The following is a 17947-nucleotide window of genomic DNA, read 5'->3' as shown; positions in this document are numbered from 1 at the left end:
TGTCGGACATGAGCTCTTGCAGCTCAGACCTCAACCGGGCCTGTCTCGACTGCGAGGAACCACGTCCTCGGTGATGGCGTCGAGCGGTGGACTCCCGCGCCGCGGGGATGAAGCTCCCTCCATCGATGTCGACGGGGACTTCACCTGCGTGGCGGTCGACACAGGCGTCGCAAGCGGCGTCGGCGTTGAAGGCCTCGGCATCAGGCTAGAGCACACCGGCGCCTCCATCAACGGCACCGGGGCGCAAGCACCCCCGGTGCCGGCAGAGCCTGGTGCATCAGCCCTTCCAGAATCCCCGGAAGGAAGGCTCGGAGGCACTCGTCCAGGCCCGCTGTCGGGAAAGGCAGGGGGGCCGGTGTGGGTGTCGGTGCCGGAAGCTGCTCGGGTCCAGGAGACGGTACCGAAGCACTCGCGGACTGGCGCAGCGACACCTCTTCAACCGAGGGGGAACGCTCCTCTCGTCACTGCCGCTTCCTCGGCGTCGAGTCCTCCCTCGAGGTGCCGGAGCTGGCAGTTCCATGCGCTGTGGGTGACCGATGACGGTGCTTCTTGGCTTTCTTTTGGTGCCCACCATCGGCGCTTGGCGGCAGAGATGAAGAGGAGGTAGAACCCCCTCAGCCTCGAGGAATCGGATCCGACAGGGTTCGGTTCCGATGGCCCTGGGTAGAGGGAGTGGATGGGGCCGACTGCCCGCGCGGCTGCTCACCCCCGCCGTCACCAGCAGGCCAACGGTACCTGTACTCCTGGGGTCGGTGCCAGAGTCGGTGCCGATTTTGTCGACATCGGTACCGGTACCGAAGATCTGTCCGTTGACACCGATGCCGTCGACGGGCAGGCGCAAGTTCCAAAAAGACAGTCCCGAAGAACTTGCCTTGCCACCGGTGTCCGCTTCCTTAAGCCGAGCCACAAGGTGCATGTCTTGGTATTATGCTCCGGGCCGAGGCACTGGAGGCACCAAGCGTGAGTATCGGTTTGCGAGATCTGCCGGCCGCACCGACCACACTTATTGAATCCGCTCAGGACCTTCGAGGACATCGACGGAAAAATCGCGTCGGCGAAGTCAAAGTCGTTGATGGTGGCGGTGAAAAAGCACACCCGAAAAAGAAAACGACCGCGCGGCCACAAGGCCGCAACGAAGCGCCCTTGCGGCTAAGAACGACGAGGACACTGTTCTTTCTTTTTTTTTTTTTAACAATCAAAAAAGAGATACGCGTACACGAAGGAGAATAAACCGCGGCTAGGCCGCGATCCGGTTTCTGGGACTGACAGAGAGAGAGACGATAACACGTCACTCTCCAGCGCGGAATAGAAAAAAACTGAGCGGGAATGGTCGCACACGGCGGGAAGACGGCCGCGCATGTGCGGTGGGCCTGCCCTGCGTGCGGGACTGCCCGCGAAGTTTTCTTCCGGTTGGTGGGGGCTGCCGTGGACGTCAACCCAGTCGTGAGAACAAGCAGCCTGCTTGTCCTCGGAGAACCTTTTTTATAATCTTGCTCACCTCTATGCAATTTGTTAGTCAACTCTTTTAATATCATTCTTAAAATTTGTCAAACGTCTATTCACATTTACACTAACTGTGTCAAAGTTCTCATCTTTTTTCTTAAGTATATCTAATTTTTCCATGAAGCTGGGTTCAGGAAAGAGAGGGGCTAAACATGATGCACAGACATAACCAAATGAAGTGTGAGTGCTATGTTATTATTAATGACTAGGAAAAAAGGCCCGTTTCTGACACAAATGAAACGAGCGCTAGCAAGGTTTTCCTCGGAGTGTGTGTGTTTTACAGAGTGTGTGTGAGAGTGAGTGTGTGATACAGAGAGAGTGAATGTGTGTGTGTGACAGAGAGAGAGTGAATGTGTGAGTGTGTGTGACAGAGAGAGCAAGAGTGTGTGTGTGTGAGAATGAGAGTGTGTGCCAGGGGCCCCCTCCCACCCAGTTTCGAGGTTTGCCCGCCCCCCCTCCAAGTTCCAGGGTCCACCCTCCCTCTCACCCACCCAGTTCCAGGGTCTTTTCCCCCCTACCCCCCCAGTTTCAGGGTCCGGCCCCCCTCCCACCCACCCAGTTCCAGGGTCATTGCCCCCCTCTCTCCCTCCCTCCCAGTTCCAGGGTAGTTGCCCCCTCTCTTCCCCCCTCCCCTCCAGCCACCCACCTGCAATGTTGTGAAGCTGACTCTGTGGCTTCACTGAAGTGAAGGGTTCGTAAGGATCGTTAGGTTCGTCGCTCTGTAACCATCTCTCTCTGCCCTGCCCTCGCGCCTCTGATAGGTCCGCTGCCCTCAACGTCAAAACGTGATGATGTTGCGGACGTCAAAACGTGATGACGTCGAGGTCGGCGGACCTATCAGAGGCACGAGGGTGGGGCAGAGAGAGATGGTTACAGAGCGACGAACCTAACGATCCTTATGAACCCTTCACTTCAGTGAAGCCACGGAGTCAGCTTCAGAACATTGAAGGTGCCTTTTAATATAGTAGAGATAAGTAAATTCAAACCCAATATCTATTATTAATCACAGCATGTACTCAAATAATAATCATAGTACTAATGATAATAATAATATTGAAGGACCTTCATATGGAATGGGAGAAAACAAAGGTATCAAAATACCACCTGACTGATATAATCGTAGGTCCACTAACAAACACAGACACACAAAATCCATTAACACAAACAGTGCTCAATAACTCATAGTGAATTTAATCCTCATCTTTCAAGTTAATTCAACATCTGTAAATCTGCGTGCTTTCAGGTTAGATTCAGATTCCCATGCAGTCACATACATATGCAACAGCGGCTCCCTTTCAATATTAGTAGTCAAAATGAGATTATTCTCATATTACAGATTAACATACTTAAATTAACACAGGAAGATCCCAGCCTGTGATAAGTAATAATGAATAGATGTACTCTACTGAAATTTGTAGCTGGAAAAATTTCATGTGGTTAAGTGCAAAGTGATGCACATAGAGAAAAATAATTCTAATTATAGGTATATGATGCTGGGTTCAATCTTAGGAGTTACCACTCAGGAAAAAGATCTTGGAGTCACTGGTATGATACAATGAAATCTTCAACTCAGTGTGGAGTTGCAGCTGTAACCAAATAATTATTAAGAAAGAAACAGAAAATCAGAACTGGGAATATAAGAGGGCCTCTGTCTTGATCATATTTTGTACAATTCTAGTCTTCCATTAAAAAAAACATACAGGAAAACTAAAAAAAAAATGTACAGGGAAAGGCAACAAGAATCACAAAGAGGATGGAATGGATTTGGATGCAGAACACACATTTCTCAGTAGCAGTTGAAGGTTAGTTACATTCAGGTATGTCTCTTTCAAAGAAAGGCTTAACAGAGTAGGGCTCTTCAGATTTGATAAGAGACAACAGAAAGGATATGAGAGATATTTATAAAATCATGGGTGATGTGGAACAAGTAAAGGCTGGAATAGGAGCACTAAGATAAAATAACTTTAAAGAAATGTTTTTCATTCAAGAAATAATTAAATTGTGGTATTAGTTGCCAGAGAATGTGGTAAAATTTAGTAGCATAGTCAAGTATAAAAATGTTTGATTAATTTCTATTTGAATAAACCAGAAGGAAACAACACAAGCCAAACAGCAAAAGGGATGAAGTGTAGTGGGCTCAGATGGGAAGAAAACAGTGGAACCTCAAATTGGAGGAAGTTAAAAGTTGTTTCTTCTGATAGGGTCCCCCAATAAATGTTGTTACCTCAGATCTGAAGTTCTGCTGTTTTCTTCTCATCTGGGCCCACTACAGTTCAATCTCTTTTGCTGAATGAATTTCTGGAAAATATTTCCATTAACAATTATTAGAACTGCCAAGTATATCTAAGAAACCCAGATCAACCATTGTAAGAGATAATGTACTAAGAGTAATGAACCACTGGTCTGACTTACAATGATGCTTCAGTAAAATGCAGTTGGGGATGTAGTTTTTAGCCTGTGCATACAAAATTTACAGTTGTTTGCCTCCTCTACTCTGTTCTACAGTGGAGTACCAATCTCCCATCATACTCAGATACCATGCAATCAACCCTGTGCTGGAAGGCCATCAAAATGGGTAGGTGAGATAGATAGCTGCCTAAGGTGCCAAGATGTGCGTGTGTGGTGGGGAGGAAGCACTATAACAGACAGCAACATCCAATGTCAGCTTAAACCAGCCACTCCCAACCTAGTCCCATTGGTATTTCAGGATATCCATTATGACGATACACGAGTTAGCTTTGCATATTCATTGAGGACAGTGGTGTGCTGGAGCCTGCTCACATCTGCTTGCGAGAGCAGGTTGTTAGTTTCTTGGAAATTTTGTGAGCTGGCTGTTGAGCCAGGTCAGCTGGAGCAGGAGCGACCCTCCTACGCTCCTGCCTATGCAATCTTCATTCTGGCATAGCTTCGGGGAGGGGGGAGGGCTTGGGGGCACAGCCTCCCCATTCCAGCCTCAGGCCTCCCAAAATCTGGTGGCCAGTCAATTGCCTGTGTTTTGCCCTCCTGCTCCCTGCACCACTGTCCTTGAATTTTTCAGCCACTGGCAGTGTTAGTGAGATAAGCACACTGCCTTTGGTGGCCCGGAAGCTCTCCCTCTGCTACAATTTCCTGTCGGCGGGATGCTGTAACAGAGGGAGAGCTTCCGGGACCGCCGAAGGCAGTGTGCTTACTTCACTGACGCTGCCGGCGGCCCAGAAAATTGAAGAAGGGCAGCGATGCAGGGAGCGGGAAAGGAGAGAGTAGGAGAGAGCTGACCAAGGAGGTTATATTGAGGAGACAGCATGACAGCTGAAGCCCATGAGGTTTCTATCCCTTTTCTTCTCCTCCGTGCAGCCATATCGTCACCCCAAACAAAGCAAGCAGACCTATAAGCTGCTCTATCCATGTAGCATTTTTATTTGATTGTCACTTAAATTTTAAAACATGCTGGCCTGTGCAGCATAAGGATGTACAAAGAGGAAGTATTAGTTTCATCGGTTAGAGTAGCAATTAGTTCTAAATTGTAAATCATTGTGTCTTTTGGAGGGGCTGGTTATAGGGACTCTCTGTATTTGTGCAGAGATTTTTTCACCAAAATAGACATCATGTTATGAGAATCAGGTGCTTAAAAATCAGACTTACCAGTTATAAGTACGATTTAAAAACAAAAAACAAAAATTAATTATGTTGAGACCTGGGAGCATTAAACTTTTTTCCTATGCTCCTTTTGTTTTGTGGATTGCAGTGATATATTATAAAAGTGCATTTGCCTTTTTTATTACTACTATTTCACAGAGAAGTCCTGAATAATGAGAGAAGCCGTCTTGCGCAAGTTCTGACCAGAGCCAGTCTAAATGAGGCAACATTGTCCAGTTCTGCACACTGCCAAGTTCATACAAAGTTAATTATGTTTGGTGGAAAATAAATCTGTTGGCTCAGGATGCTTGCTATGTGAATATTCCATCACTGTTTCATTATTGCTACCAAGTATTACATATTAAGGGCATTTGCTTTAAACTTTGTTTTAATTCATTTATCCAGTCTTTACATGCACATGGTTTTGCTTTTTAAACCCAAAGGTGAATCCTAAGGGTGGTTGAACAGTTACGTATAAAGTGTGTTGTTTCTGACTTTACTTGTTTTGGACTGCTTTGGGTCCTACTGATCTAACATCTGCTGTCTAGAATATTGGAAGATGGAAATGAGAAAATAAAAATTAAGTGTGGATGTACTTTGTAGAAGTTGTTGTTTACTTTTGCAGTGTGCATGAATGCTTGTTCTGCTGTGTGCATGTCTATACATATGGCTATGATTTCAGAACACACGGCATCATTAAAGGACAGACTTTCAGATGCCCAGATGGGTATATATGCTAATCTCAACTTTGGTAAATGTTTCAGATATATCCATCTATTTGCTCTCATGATATAAATGAATTCTATTATTCTATCTCGCTGTATTTCAAATGTTAGCCACACTGAACCCAACTTTGCTTGGGCTAATGTAAGATATAAATGTAAAAAAAAAAGTATCTTTTATCCTCCAACTTTTAAGACACTGGATGGTGATGGCACAAGGAAAGCAAGTTTGGTCCAGTGAAGACTAACTCAAAATAACCTATTCCTTAGCTATTGCTATACTGAAAATGCGACCATACCATGCCTCTGTGGTTATGTTCCACTAATAAGTTGGCTGCAGACACGGGGTTCATTTTCAAAGCACAAAGTTCCATAGGTTGCTATGCAACTTTCAGGCTTATTTTCAAAAGTGATCGCCGGCCATTTCCCGACATAAATCGGGAGATGGCCGCTGATCTCTCAAAAGCGGCGAAATCGGTATAATCAAAAGCGGCTTTTTTGACACCATCACTGCTTTCCCGTCGCCTTGCCGGCGAAAGTTCAAGGGGGTGTGTCGGCGGCGTAGCGAAGGTGGGACATGGGCGGGCATGGGCGTGGCTACCAAATGGCCAGCTTTCGCGGATAATGGGAAAAAAAAAGCGGCGTTCATCAGTATTTCGACGGGTTTACTTGGTCCTTTTATTTTCACGACCAAGCCTCAAAAAGGTGCCCCAACTGACCAGATGACCACTGGAGGGCATGGGGGATGACCTCCCTGTAGTCCCCCAGTGGTCACCAACCCCCTCCCACATTAAAAAAATAAAAATAAAAACCTTTTTTTACCAGCCTGCATGCCAGCCTCAAATGTCATACCCAGCTCCCTGACAGCAGTATGCAAGTCCCTGGAGCAGTTTTTAATGGGTGCAGTGCACTTCAAGCAGGCAGACCCACGTCCACCCCCCCCCCCCACCTGTTACACTTGTGGTGGTAAATGTTAAGCCCTCCAAACCCCACTGTACCCACATGTAGGTGCCCCCCTTCACCCATAAGGGCTATGGTAATGGTGTAGAGTTGTGGGGAGTGGGTTTGGGGAAGATTTGGGGGGGCTCAGCACACAAGGCAAGGGAGCTATGCACCTGTATTAAAAAAATTTTTTAGACGTGCCCCCTAGGGTGCCCAGTTGGTGTCCTGGCATGTCAGGGGGACCAGTGCACTACAAATGCTGGCTCCTCCCATGACCAAATGCCTTGGATTTCGCCGGGTTTCAGATGGCTGGCATTTTTTCCCATTATCGCTGAAAAACAAAACCGGCAATCTTAAACCCGGCGAACTCTGGCATTTGGCCAGGCTAAACCGTATTATCGGAAAAAAAGATGGCAGGCCAGCTGTTGCGCCGCTGCCAAAATAGATCGCCGGTGACGTTCGATTATGCTCCTCCTAGTAAGTCTAAGTGCTTTGAAAATACAGCTCACTGTTGTCCCAGAAGTTTTTAAATTTTCATGGATATCCAGATAGTTTAAAGAGGCTATTGTGGTATATCAGCCATCAAAGGCCTTGAGGTCAGAGCATGTGATGTTTCTGCAACCTAGGGATTTGCATTCTGTGAAATATACCAGTACCTGGATTACAGTTTTCTCATTTGTTGGTCCGCAGATTTGGAATGCTTTACCTGGGGTTTTAAGACTGTGTGGCAGTATGACATCCTTTCCCAAATTACTGAAGACATTTCTTTGTGCAGGCATAGGGCTGATATGTTAGTTTTCTTTATTGTAAACTAAAATCTATTTGTGTGATTTTATGTTGTTTATGTTTTATTGTAATCTGCTTAGTTGTAGGAAGAACACAAAATTTTAAATAAATTTATTTATGGGTTCTATTTTAGGGTAGAAAGTGATCTCATATTTTGCTCCCTACAGTAGATTATCCCTTTTTATTTCTTCTGTGCTACTCTGCTTACAGAGAATGTGATTTCTTGGTGTTTCCTTTTCTAATTTTGGTCCTTTATTCTCTAATTTAAATTTTGGTCCTTTATTCTCTAATTTAAATTCTCTAATTCTCTAATTGGTGAGGATTGGTCTGTGTTCTGTGAGTGACTAAGGTGAGAGATTCTGTTGGCATGTAATGTCTGTGTACATAAGTACATAAGTAGTGCCATACTGGGAAAGACCAAAGGTCCATCTAGCCCAGCATCCTGTCACCGACAGTGGCCAATCCAGGTCAAGGGCACCTGGCACGCTCCCCAAACGTAAAAACATTCCAGACAAGTTATACCTAAAAATGCGGAATTTTTCCAAGTCCATTTAATAGCGGTCTATGGACTTGTCCTTTAGGAATCTATCTAACCCCTTTTTAAACTCTGTCAAGCTAACCGCCCGTACCACGTTCTCCGGCAACGAATTCCAGAGTGTAGGAATCTGTAACAGTCCAGCCCTATATACCAGTTTCTCAGTAGTGGGTATACTGGTAAATAGGGTGAGAAATAGTCTGATAGTAAATCATATGTGAGATTTAATGTCACTAAATTTATTGGGAACAGAATTAGCAGATTGGGATGAATAACAAACATCTTGGATGAATAGCAAACATAGGTTGGCTACAGATACAAGAGTGCTGAAAAATCAACCAAAGTATTCTGTAAAAATCAATTGGCCATTTGGAATTTGCAGTAAAGAATATTGTATGTTTTAATATTATTTGCAAATTGGTTGCTACCTGGAAAGCAAAACCGGTGCTGTGCGGACTTCTACGGTCTACGCCCTGATCATAACTGAATAGATAGGGATGGGCTGAAGTGTAAATTTTAAGGGGCTTCGAAGTTAACTTCAGAACTTTAAGTACAAGAACAGTGCTAAGCAGAATTTTATGGTCTGTGCCCTGAGAAAGGCAAGGCCAAATCAAACTCGGATATACATATAAAATAGCGCATACCATGTAAAATGAATTTATCTTGTTGGGGAGACTGGATGGACCGTTCAGGTCTTCATCTGCCGTTATTTACTATGTTACTATGTACCAATAGAATGTATAGCGAAGATACTTACCTGTAGCAGGTATTCTCCGAGGATGGCAGGCTGATTGTTCTCACATGTGGGTCGGCGTCCACGGCGGCCCCAGGAATGGAGATTTTCCCAGTAAAATCCAGAAAACTTTGCGACAGCCAGCAAAGTGCGGGACGGACGCACTGCGCATGTGCGGACATCTTCCCGCCCGCATGCATCCGTTCCCGCTTCAGTTATATCAAAAGCAAATCAAACATATAAACGGCAAGTGACCGTACTCACTTGCAAATGTGCAGTACAGACTTCCCTCTCTGTCCCGCCCTCGCGTCAAGACGTCATGACGTCAGAGGGCGGAACAGAGAGGGAAACGGAGTTGAATTGTCGGACGCCGCCACTGCCGCCTGGAAAGGAACATCGCGCGAAACAACCTCCACCCTCCCCCCCATCCCCGCCGCTGCTCCTGCCCCCTCCGTATCGGGCCCCCTTCACTGACCTGACAGCGCCTCTCACCTCCATGTGGAAGCGCTGTAGGCAGCAGCAGAGCGATCCGATGTGGAATCTTTCCTGGAACCAAGCAAGACTCGGGAGACACCCTCAGAAAGACCTAAGGAGGCGAAGTCTACGCTCTCACCATCCAGGCCGTGAGAGCCAGAGACTGGAGGTTTGGATGCAGAAGCGCACCTTCGTTCTGAGTGATGAGGATTGGAAAACACTCCAATCTCCACAGTTCTTCGGAGGATAACTCCAGAAGAAGAGGGAACCAAATCTTACATGGCCAAAAGGGCGCAATCAGAATCATGGTTCCGCGGTCTTGCTGGAGTTTCAGCAAAGTCTTCCCCACCAGAGGTATGGGAGGATACGCATACAGAAGGCCTGTTCCCCAATGTAGGAGAAAGGCATCTGACGCTAGTCTGTCGTGGGCCTGAAGCCTGGAACAGAATTGAGGGACCTTGTGATTGATCTGAGTTGCAAAAAGATCCACCGAGGGGGTGCCCCACTCCCAGAAGATCTTGCGTACCACGGCCGAGTTGAGCGACCACTCGTGAGGTTGCATTATCCTGCTCAAACTGTTGGCCAGACTGTTGTTTACACCTGCCAGATACGTGGCTTGGAGAAACATGCCGTGACGGCGAGCCCAAAGCCACATTTGGACGGCTTCCCAACACAGGGGGCGAGATCCAGTGCCCCTCTGCTTGTTGACATAGTACATGGCAACCTGGTTGTCTGTCTGAATTTGAATAATTTGATTGGACAGCCGATCTCTGAAAGCCTTTAGAGCGTTCCAGATTGCTCGCAACTCCAGGAGATTGATCTGAAGACCTGATTCTTAGAGGGACCAAGCTCCCTGAGTGTGGAGCCCATCTACAAGGTAAGGTATACACAAAAAGTGGCACATATGAGTTTATCTTGTTGGGCAGACTGGATGGACCATGCAGGTCTTTTTCTGCCGTCATCTACAATGTTACTATGTTACATGCGCTCTCCACCCCAGGAGAGATGGATCCGTGGTCAGCACTTTTTGAGGCTGAAGAATTTGGAAGGGATGTCCCAAGGTCAAATTGGATCAAATTGTCCACCACTGAAGGGAACTGTGAAATGCGGTGGACAGCTGGATCACATCCTCTAGATTCCCCGCAGCTTGATACCACTGGGAAGCTAGGGTCCATTGAGCAGATCTCATGTGAAGATGTGCCATGGGCGTCACATGAACTGTGGAGGCCATATGGCCTATCAGTCTCAACATCTGTCGAGCTGTGATCTGTTGCGACGCTCTGGCCATGGAAACGAGAGACAGAAGATTGTCTGCCCTCATCTCGGGAAGATAGGCCGGAGCTGTCTGAGAGTCCAGCAGAGCTCCTATGAATTCTAGTTGTTGAACTGGAAGAAGGTGGGACTTTGGGTAATTTATGATAAACCCTAGTAGCTCCAAGAGTCAAATAGTCATCTGAATGGACTGCAGAGCACCTGCCTCTGAGGTGTTCTTCACCAGCTAATCGTCGAGATAAGGGAACACATTTACTCCCAGTCTGCGTAGCGACGCTGCAACTACTGCTAGGCGCAGACGTGAGACCACAGGGTAGTACACAATACTGGAAGTGCTGTGTTCCCTGTGTTCCCAGATGGAATCGAAGATACTGCCTGTGAGCTGGAAGTATCGGAATGTGAGTGTAAGCATCCTTTAAGTCCAGAGAGCATAGCCAATCATTTTCCTGAATCATGGGAAGAAGGGTGCCCAGGGAAACCATCCTGAACTTTTCTCAGACCAGATATTTCTTCAGGGCCCTTAGGTCTAGGATGGGACGCATCCCCCCTGTTTTCTTTTGCACAAGTACCTGGAATAGAATCCCAGCCCTTCTTGCCCTGGTGGAACAGGCTCGAACACATTGGCACTGAGAAGGGCGGAGAGTTCCTCTGCAAGTACCTGCCTGTGCTGGAAGCTGAAGGACTGAGCTCCCGGTGGACAATTTGGAGATCAAATTGAGGGAGTAGCCTAACCGAACTATTTGAAGAACCCACCGGTTGGAGGTTATGAGAGGCCACCTTTGGTGAAAAACTTTTAACCTCCCCCCGACCGGCAGATGGTCCGGCACAGGTACTTTTATGGCGGCTATGCTCAGCTGGAGCCAGTCAAAAGCCTGTCCCTTGCTTTTGCTGGGGAGCTGCAGGGGCTTATCTGGGCGCACGCTGTTGACGCGAACGAGCGCGCTGGGGCTGAGCCTGGGAAGGCTGTCGGGAAGGTGGACTGTACCTACGCTTATGTAAGCATAGGGAGCATTCCTCCTTCCCCTGAAAAAACGCCTACCTGTTGAGGTAGATGCTGAAGGCGCACAGTGGGAGAGTTTGTCGTGGGCGGTTTCCCGCCGGTGGAGCTGCTATACCACCTGCTCGACCTTCTCGTCAAAAATATTATCCCCCCGGCAAGGAACATCCGTAAGCCGCTGCTGGGTCCGAATGTCCAGGTCAGAGGCACGCAGCCATGAAGAGTCTGCGTAAACGTCAGCCGGTGTGGCTAAATGGTAAGGTACATAAGTAATGCCACACTGGGAAAAGACCAAGGGTCCATCGAGCCCAGCATCCTGTCCACGACAGGGGCCAATCCAGGCCAAGGGCACCTGGCAAGCTTCCCAAACGTACAAACATTCTATACATGTTATTCCTGGAATTGTGGATTTTTCCCAAGTCCATTTAGTAGTGGTTTATGGACTTGTGCTTTAGGAAACCGTCTAACCCCTTTTTAAACTCTGCCAAGCTAACCGCCTTCACCACGTTCTCCGGCAACGAATTCCAGAGTTTAATTATGCGTTGGGTGAAGAAAAACTTTCTCCGATTTGTTTTAAATTTACTACACTGTAGTTTCATCGCATGCCCCCTAGTCCTACTATTTTTGGAAAGCGTGAACAGACGCTTCACATCCACCTGTTCCACTCCACTCATTATTTTATATGCCTCTATCATGTGTCCCCTTAGCCGTCTCTTCTCCAAGCTGAAAAGCCCTAGCCTCCTTAGTCTTTCTTCATAGGGAAGTCGTCCCAACCACGTTATCATTTTAGTCGTCCTTCGCTGCACCTTTTCCAATTCTACTATATCTTTCTTGAGATGCAGCGACAAGAATTGAACACAATACTCAAGGTGCGGTCGCACCATGGAGTGATACAACGGCATTATAACATCCTCACACCTGATTTCCATACCTTTCCTAATAATACCCAACATTCTATTAGCTTTCCTAGCTGCGACAGCACACTGAAGCTATTAGAGCCAAAAAACAATCCTTCAGAAAATGGAGAAGGGAACCGACTGAAGACAATAAGATAAATATAAGGAATGTCAAGCCAAAATGCAAAAGGAGATAAGGAGGGCTAAGAAGGACTTTGAAAAATAGTTAGCGTTAGAAGCAAAAACACATAACAAAATGTTTTTTTAGGTATATTAAAAGCAAGAAGCCGGCTAAAGAATCGGTAGAGCCGCTGGACGACTGTGGTGTTAAAGGGGCGATCAGGGAAGACAAAGCTGTAGCTGAGAAATTGAATGAATTCTTTGCTTCAGTCTTCACCGAGGAGGATTTGGGAGGGATACCGGTGCCGGAAAAGGTATTTGAAGCAGACGAGTCAGAAAGACTAAATGATTTCTCTGTAAACTTGGAGGATGTAATGGGGCAGTTTTGCAACTGAAAAGTAGTAAATCACCAGGACCCGGATGGTATTCATCCCAGAGTATTAATAGAGCTGAAAAATGAACTTGTGGAGCTACTGGTAGTAATATGCAATTTATCCCTAAAAACAGGTGTGGTACCGGAAGATTGGAGGGTGGCCAACGTAACGCCGATTTTTAAAAAGGATTCCAGAGGAGATCCGGGAAATTATAGACTGGTGAGTCTGACGTCGGTGCCAGGAAAAATGGTGGAGGCTATTATTAAGAATAAAATTACAGAGCACATATAAAAGCATGGGCTACTGAGACAAAGTCAGCACGGATTTAGTGAAGGGAAGTCTTGCCTCATAAATCTACTGCATTTTTGAGGGGGTGAACAAACATGTGGACAAAGGGGAGCCGGTGGATGTTGTGTATCTAGATTTTCAGAAGGCGTTTGACAAAGTGCCTCATGAAAGACTCCAAAGGAAACTGGAGAGTCATGGGATCGGAGGCAGTGTATTATTATGGATTAAGAGCTGGTTAAAGATAGGAAGCAGAGAGTAGGGTTGAATGGTCATTATTCTCGAAGGAGAAGAGTAATTAGTGGGGTCTCTCAGGGGTCTGTGCTGGGAACGCTGCTTTTTAACATATTTATAAATGACCTTGAGATGGGAGTAACTAGTGAGGTAATTAAATTCGCAGATGACACAAAGTTATCCAGGGTCGTCTCGTCGCAGGACGAGTATGAAAGATTACAAATGGCAGATGAAGTTCAACGTTGACAAGTGCAAAGTGATGCATGTGGGAAGGAGGAACCCGAATTACAGCTATGTTATGCAAGGTTCCGCTTTAGGAGTTACAGACCAAGAAAGGGATTTGGGAGTCATTGTGGATAGGACGTTGAAATCTTCAGCTCAATGTGCAAGAAGGCGAACAGAATGTTGAGTATTATTAGAAAAGAGATGGAAAACAAACATGAGGATGTTATAATGCCGTTATATTACTCCATGGTGTGACCACACCTGGAGTATTGTGTTCAGTTCTGGTCGCCTCATCTAAAAAAAGATGTAAATGAATTGGAGAAGGTGCAGAGAAGAGTGACAAAAATGATAAAAGGGATGGGACGACTACCCTATGAGGAGAGGTTAAGACGGCTAGGACTCTTTAGCCTGGAGAAAAGGCGGCTGAGGGGTGATATGATAGAGGTTTACAAGATAATGAGTGGGGTAGAGCGGACAGATGTGAAGCATTTGTTTACACTTTCTAACAATAATAGAACCAGGGGACACAAGATGAAATTAGAATGTGGTAGGTTTAAAACGAATCGGAGAAAGTTTTTCTTTACTCGGCGCATAGTTAGACTCTGGAACTCATTGCCGGAGAAGGTAGTGATGGCAGCTGGCCTTGCTGAGTTTAAAGGGGGTCTGGATAGATTCCTGAAGGAAAAGTCCATTGATCATTATTAAAATTTTGGGTTTTTGCCAGGTTCTTGGGGCCTGGATTGGCCGCTGTTGGAGACGGAGTGCTGGGCTTGATGGACCTTCGGTCTTTTCCCAGAGTGGTGGTGCTTATGTGCTTATCACTATCAGCGGATCTGGATGCAACATCAAAAGTGTCATAAGCACCCCTGGACAGGAATTTACGATACGCCGTCAGCTGCCTGACCACCTCCTGAAAAGGCCTGGTGTACTCTGGAGGGAGCTTGTCCACCAAGTCTGCCAGTTGCTTTACATTGTTCCGCATGTGGATGCTCGTGTAGAGCTGGTAAGACTGAATTTTGGACACGAACATAGAGGACTGATAGGCCTTCCTCCCAAAAGAGTCTAAAGTCCTAGCTTCTCGCCCCGGGGGCGCCGAGGCGAAATCTCTAGAACTCCTGGCTCTCTTGAGAGCGAAATCCACAACCATAGAGTCGTGAGGTAATTGCGACTTCATCAAATCAGGTTCTCCATGGATTCGATACTGGGACTCTGCTGTCTTGGGAATGGTGAGATTAGTTAACGGTTTCATCCAGTTCCTCAGCAATGTCTCCTTAAGGACATTATGCAGAGGGACAGTAGATGACTTCTTAGGTGGCGAAGGATAGTCAAGGACCTCGAGCATCTGAGTCCTGGGCTCATCCTCAGTTACCACAGGGAAGGGGCTGCCCACAGACATTTCCCGGACAAATGAGAAGGACAGACTCTCCAGCGGAGAGCACCTCTCAGGTGAAGGAGTGGGATCAGAAGGAAGACCACAAGACTCCTCGGAAGAGAAATATCTGGGATCTTCCCATTTATCCCAGGAGGCATCCTCCTCGGTATCGGACAAGAGTTCTCGAGCTGCAGTCCGAAACTGGGCCCGTCTTGACGCCGAGGAACCATGTCCTCAATGGCGATGCCGAGAAGTCGACTCCTATGCTGGCGGCGATGAAGCTCCCTCCAATGATGTCGACGGGGAGTCGACCTGGGTGACAGCTGAGGCCGATGCTGCAAGCGGTACCGGCGTTGGGGACTTCACCACAGGCACAGATCCAGCTGCCGCTTCCATCTATGGTACTGAGGGCGCAAGCACCCCCGGTACTGAGGCAGACTGATGCAGCAGCCCTTCCAGAAGACCTGGAAGAATGGCTGGGATGCTCTCCTCCAGAGTCGCTGTCGAGGAAGGCTGTGGGGCCGGTACAGAAGTCGATGTCAGAATCTGTGGAGGCCTGGGAGGCGGTACCGGGTTGTCCGAAGATCTACGCACCGACACCTCTTGTATGGAGGGTGAGCGCTCCTCCCTGCATCGACGCTTTCTGGGTGCCGAATCCTTCGACGCCCCAGAGCTCCCAGTACTGTGCCTCGAAGGAGACCGGTGCCGATGCTTCTTCGCCTTCGATCGAAGCACGTCACCGGTACTCCTCGGTACCGATGAGGAGGACGTGGAATCCACATGCCTCCTTGGGGTCGGTGGGCCTGCACAGCAGGAGCCTTCAAGACAGGTGGAAACCCACTCGACGGCTTGCTGCTCCCAGCTAGTGGTGATGTCCGGACAACCATTACCTGCGCTCCCGATGTCGATGCCGAGGAATCAGTCGGAGCTCCGAAAAGACGGTCCCGAAGAGCTCTTCTCGATGCCTGTGTCTGTTTTTTCAAACTCAGACACAACTTGCAAGCGTCTGGGCGATGGTCGGGCCCAAGGCACTGGATGCACCAGGAGTGCGGGGTCAGTGCCCGGATCGACCGCTGGCACTGAGCACACTTCTTGAAGCCGCTGGAGGCTTCGATGACATCAGCGGAAAAGGCTCGATTGTGCCGACAGAGGGCATAAAAAAGGGTGCAAAACCGCGGACGGGCGGCCCAAGAAGGCTGCAATGGAAGCCAAAGGAAACTTAACAGGGAAAAAACTAAGAGAAAAAAGGGTTTCCTTTTTTTTTTAACTGGAAAAAAAGAAAAAGACAAAAAAGGCAACGTAAAACAAAAAGAAAGCGGTAAATAAGAATGCCAAAGTGTTTCTAGGGCCTGAGGGAGAGAGACTGACATGCAGCCACTCTCCACCGCGGAAATGGACATGCATGGGCGGGAAGATGGCCGTACATGCGCAGTGCATCCGTCTTGCGCTCTGCTGGCTGTCGCAAAGTTTTCTGGATTTTACTGGGAAAATCTCCATTCCTGGGGCCGCCATGGACACCGACCCACATGTGAGAACAAGCAGCCTGCTGGCCTCGGAGAAAATATACAGTTACATACATATCTACAAGCAGTGGCGTTCCTAGCCTGCATGACACCCCGGGGCGGATTGCCGATGCGCCCCCCCCCGGGTGCAGCATGGCCCCCCCTACGAAATGACACCTCCCCCCCCCCCCGGCGAAATGACACCCCCTGGGTGCACGCCGCTGGGGGGGGGGTGCCACGGCGCGCGCCTGTCGGCTGAGTCAGAGTTTGCTAACTGCAGCGAACGAACGAAGTTAGCGAACTCAGACTCAGCCGACAGGCGCGCGCCGCGGCACCCCCCCCCCCTAGCGGCGTGCACCCGGGGCGGACCGCCCCCACCCTTGGTATGCCACTGTCTACAGGGTGTTTTTTGGGGAGGGGGAGAGAGAGCCCATTGTTAAACATTTACCAGCACACCACTGATTGTGGATATCCTGAAAATCCAATGGGACTAGGTTTGCCCAAAGAACTGGGCTGGGAATGGCTGACTTAAACTAGCACAGCCATATCATGACAGGAGAACTAACTGGTTGAGTCATTGACTCTGTGATTGCCCTTGCTACCTGTCATCATGCACTCATCCTATAGTGTAGATGCATGATGTGGCCTCCAATCCTCAATCACAGTCACCATGCACTTACCCTGTCCTGAAGTAGTGTCTATCTTTCCATCACACCCCAGAGAAGCATCTGGCAGCATATGAAGGAAGTCTGTCTTAAGTCCATTAGGAAGAGAGGCATCACAGACTGCAGTCTCGCTTCTCTGTGTATCTTCTTTGTATATGACTGGACATCACTGTCCAGTGGCCTTGAATTCCCCAGAAAAGGTGATGGCTGGTCATTGCTATCTGGTGACTCCAGGTTCTCCAAGACAGTAGAGAATTGTGATTGACCATACTTGTTAGGTGTTCTACTTTTCTTTGAGTTGGGATTGATTCCACCAGAGTTGTTAGATAGCTGTTTTTTCTCTTGGGTGGGATCAGATACTACACTGCAGTTAAGGGACTGTGTATGGTCTGGACTGGGTGCAGAAACAGTTATATTTCCCTGAGTGTCCTGTGATGGAGGGGGCAGGATGTGGGGTACAGATAGTGTTGGAATAATAGCATGTTCATGCAATGAACAGATCATCCTCTGTCCTAGATTCTCATAATCTGTTTTCTGTGGAAGACTCTCCACACGTGTGACAACAAAGACCTTATGCCTCTCCCAGGACTGGAAACTGCAAGCCTCCTCTCATTATCTAGAGGACTCTTTGGAGACCCTGGAGGACTGTATTTGCTTTTCTCTTTAGTGTCCATAATTTCTTCTTCTATACCTGT

At 47.8% G+C, this 17947-nt stretch overlaps 1 protein-coding gene across 1 annotated transcript in view; it reads right to left on the bottom strand.

Annotated features, from left to right (window-relative positions):
- Positions 1–17947, bottom strand: part of PPP1R37 (protein phosphatase 1 regulatory subunit 37) — a 1040147-nt gene that overhangs the window by 196110 nt on the left and 826090 nt on the right. The window contains 3 exon segments of the mRNA XM_030217605.1: positions 17268–17390; positions 17393–17830; positions 17833–17946. Of these exon segments, the coding sequence (XP_030073465.1) occupies positions 17268–17390; positions 17393–17830; positions 17833–17946 (675 nt within the window).

The sequence above is a fragment of the Microcaecilia unicolor genome, chromosome 11 (genome assembly GCF_901765095.1).
Source record: "Microcaecilia unicolor chromosome 11, aMicUni1.1, whole genome shotgun sequence".
Lineage (NCBI taxonomy): Eukaryota > Metazoa > Chordata > Amphibia > Gymnophiona > Siphonopidae > Microcaecilia > Microcaecilia unicolor.
Note: the sequence above shows the minus strand (reverse complement) of the source record. Positions and strands in the feature narration are given on the sequence as shown.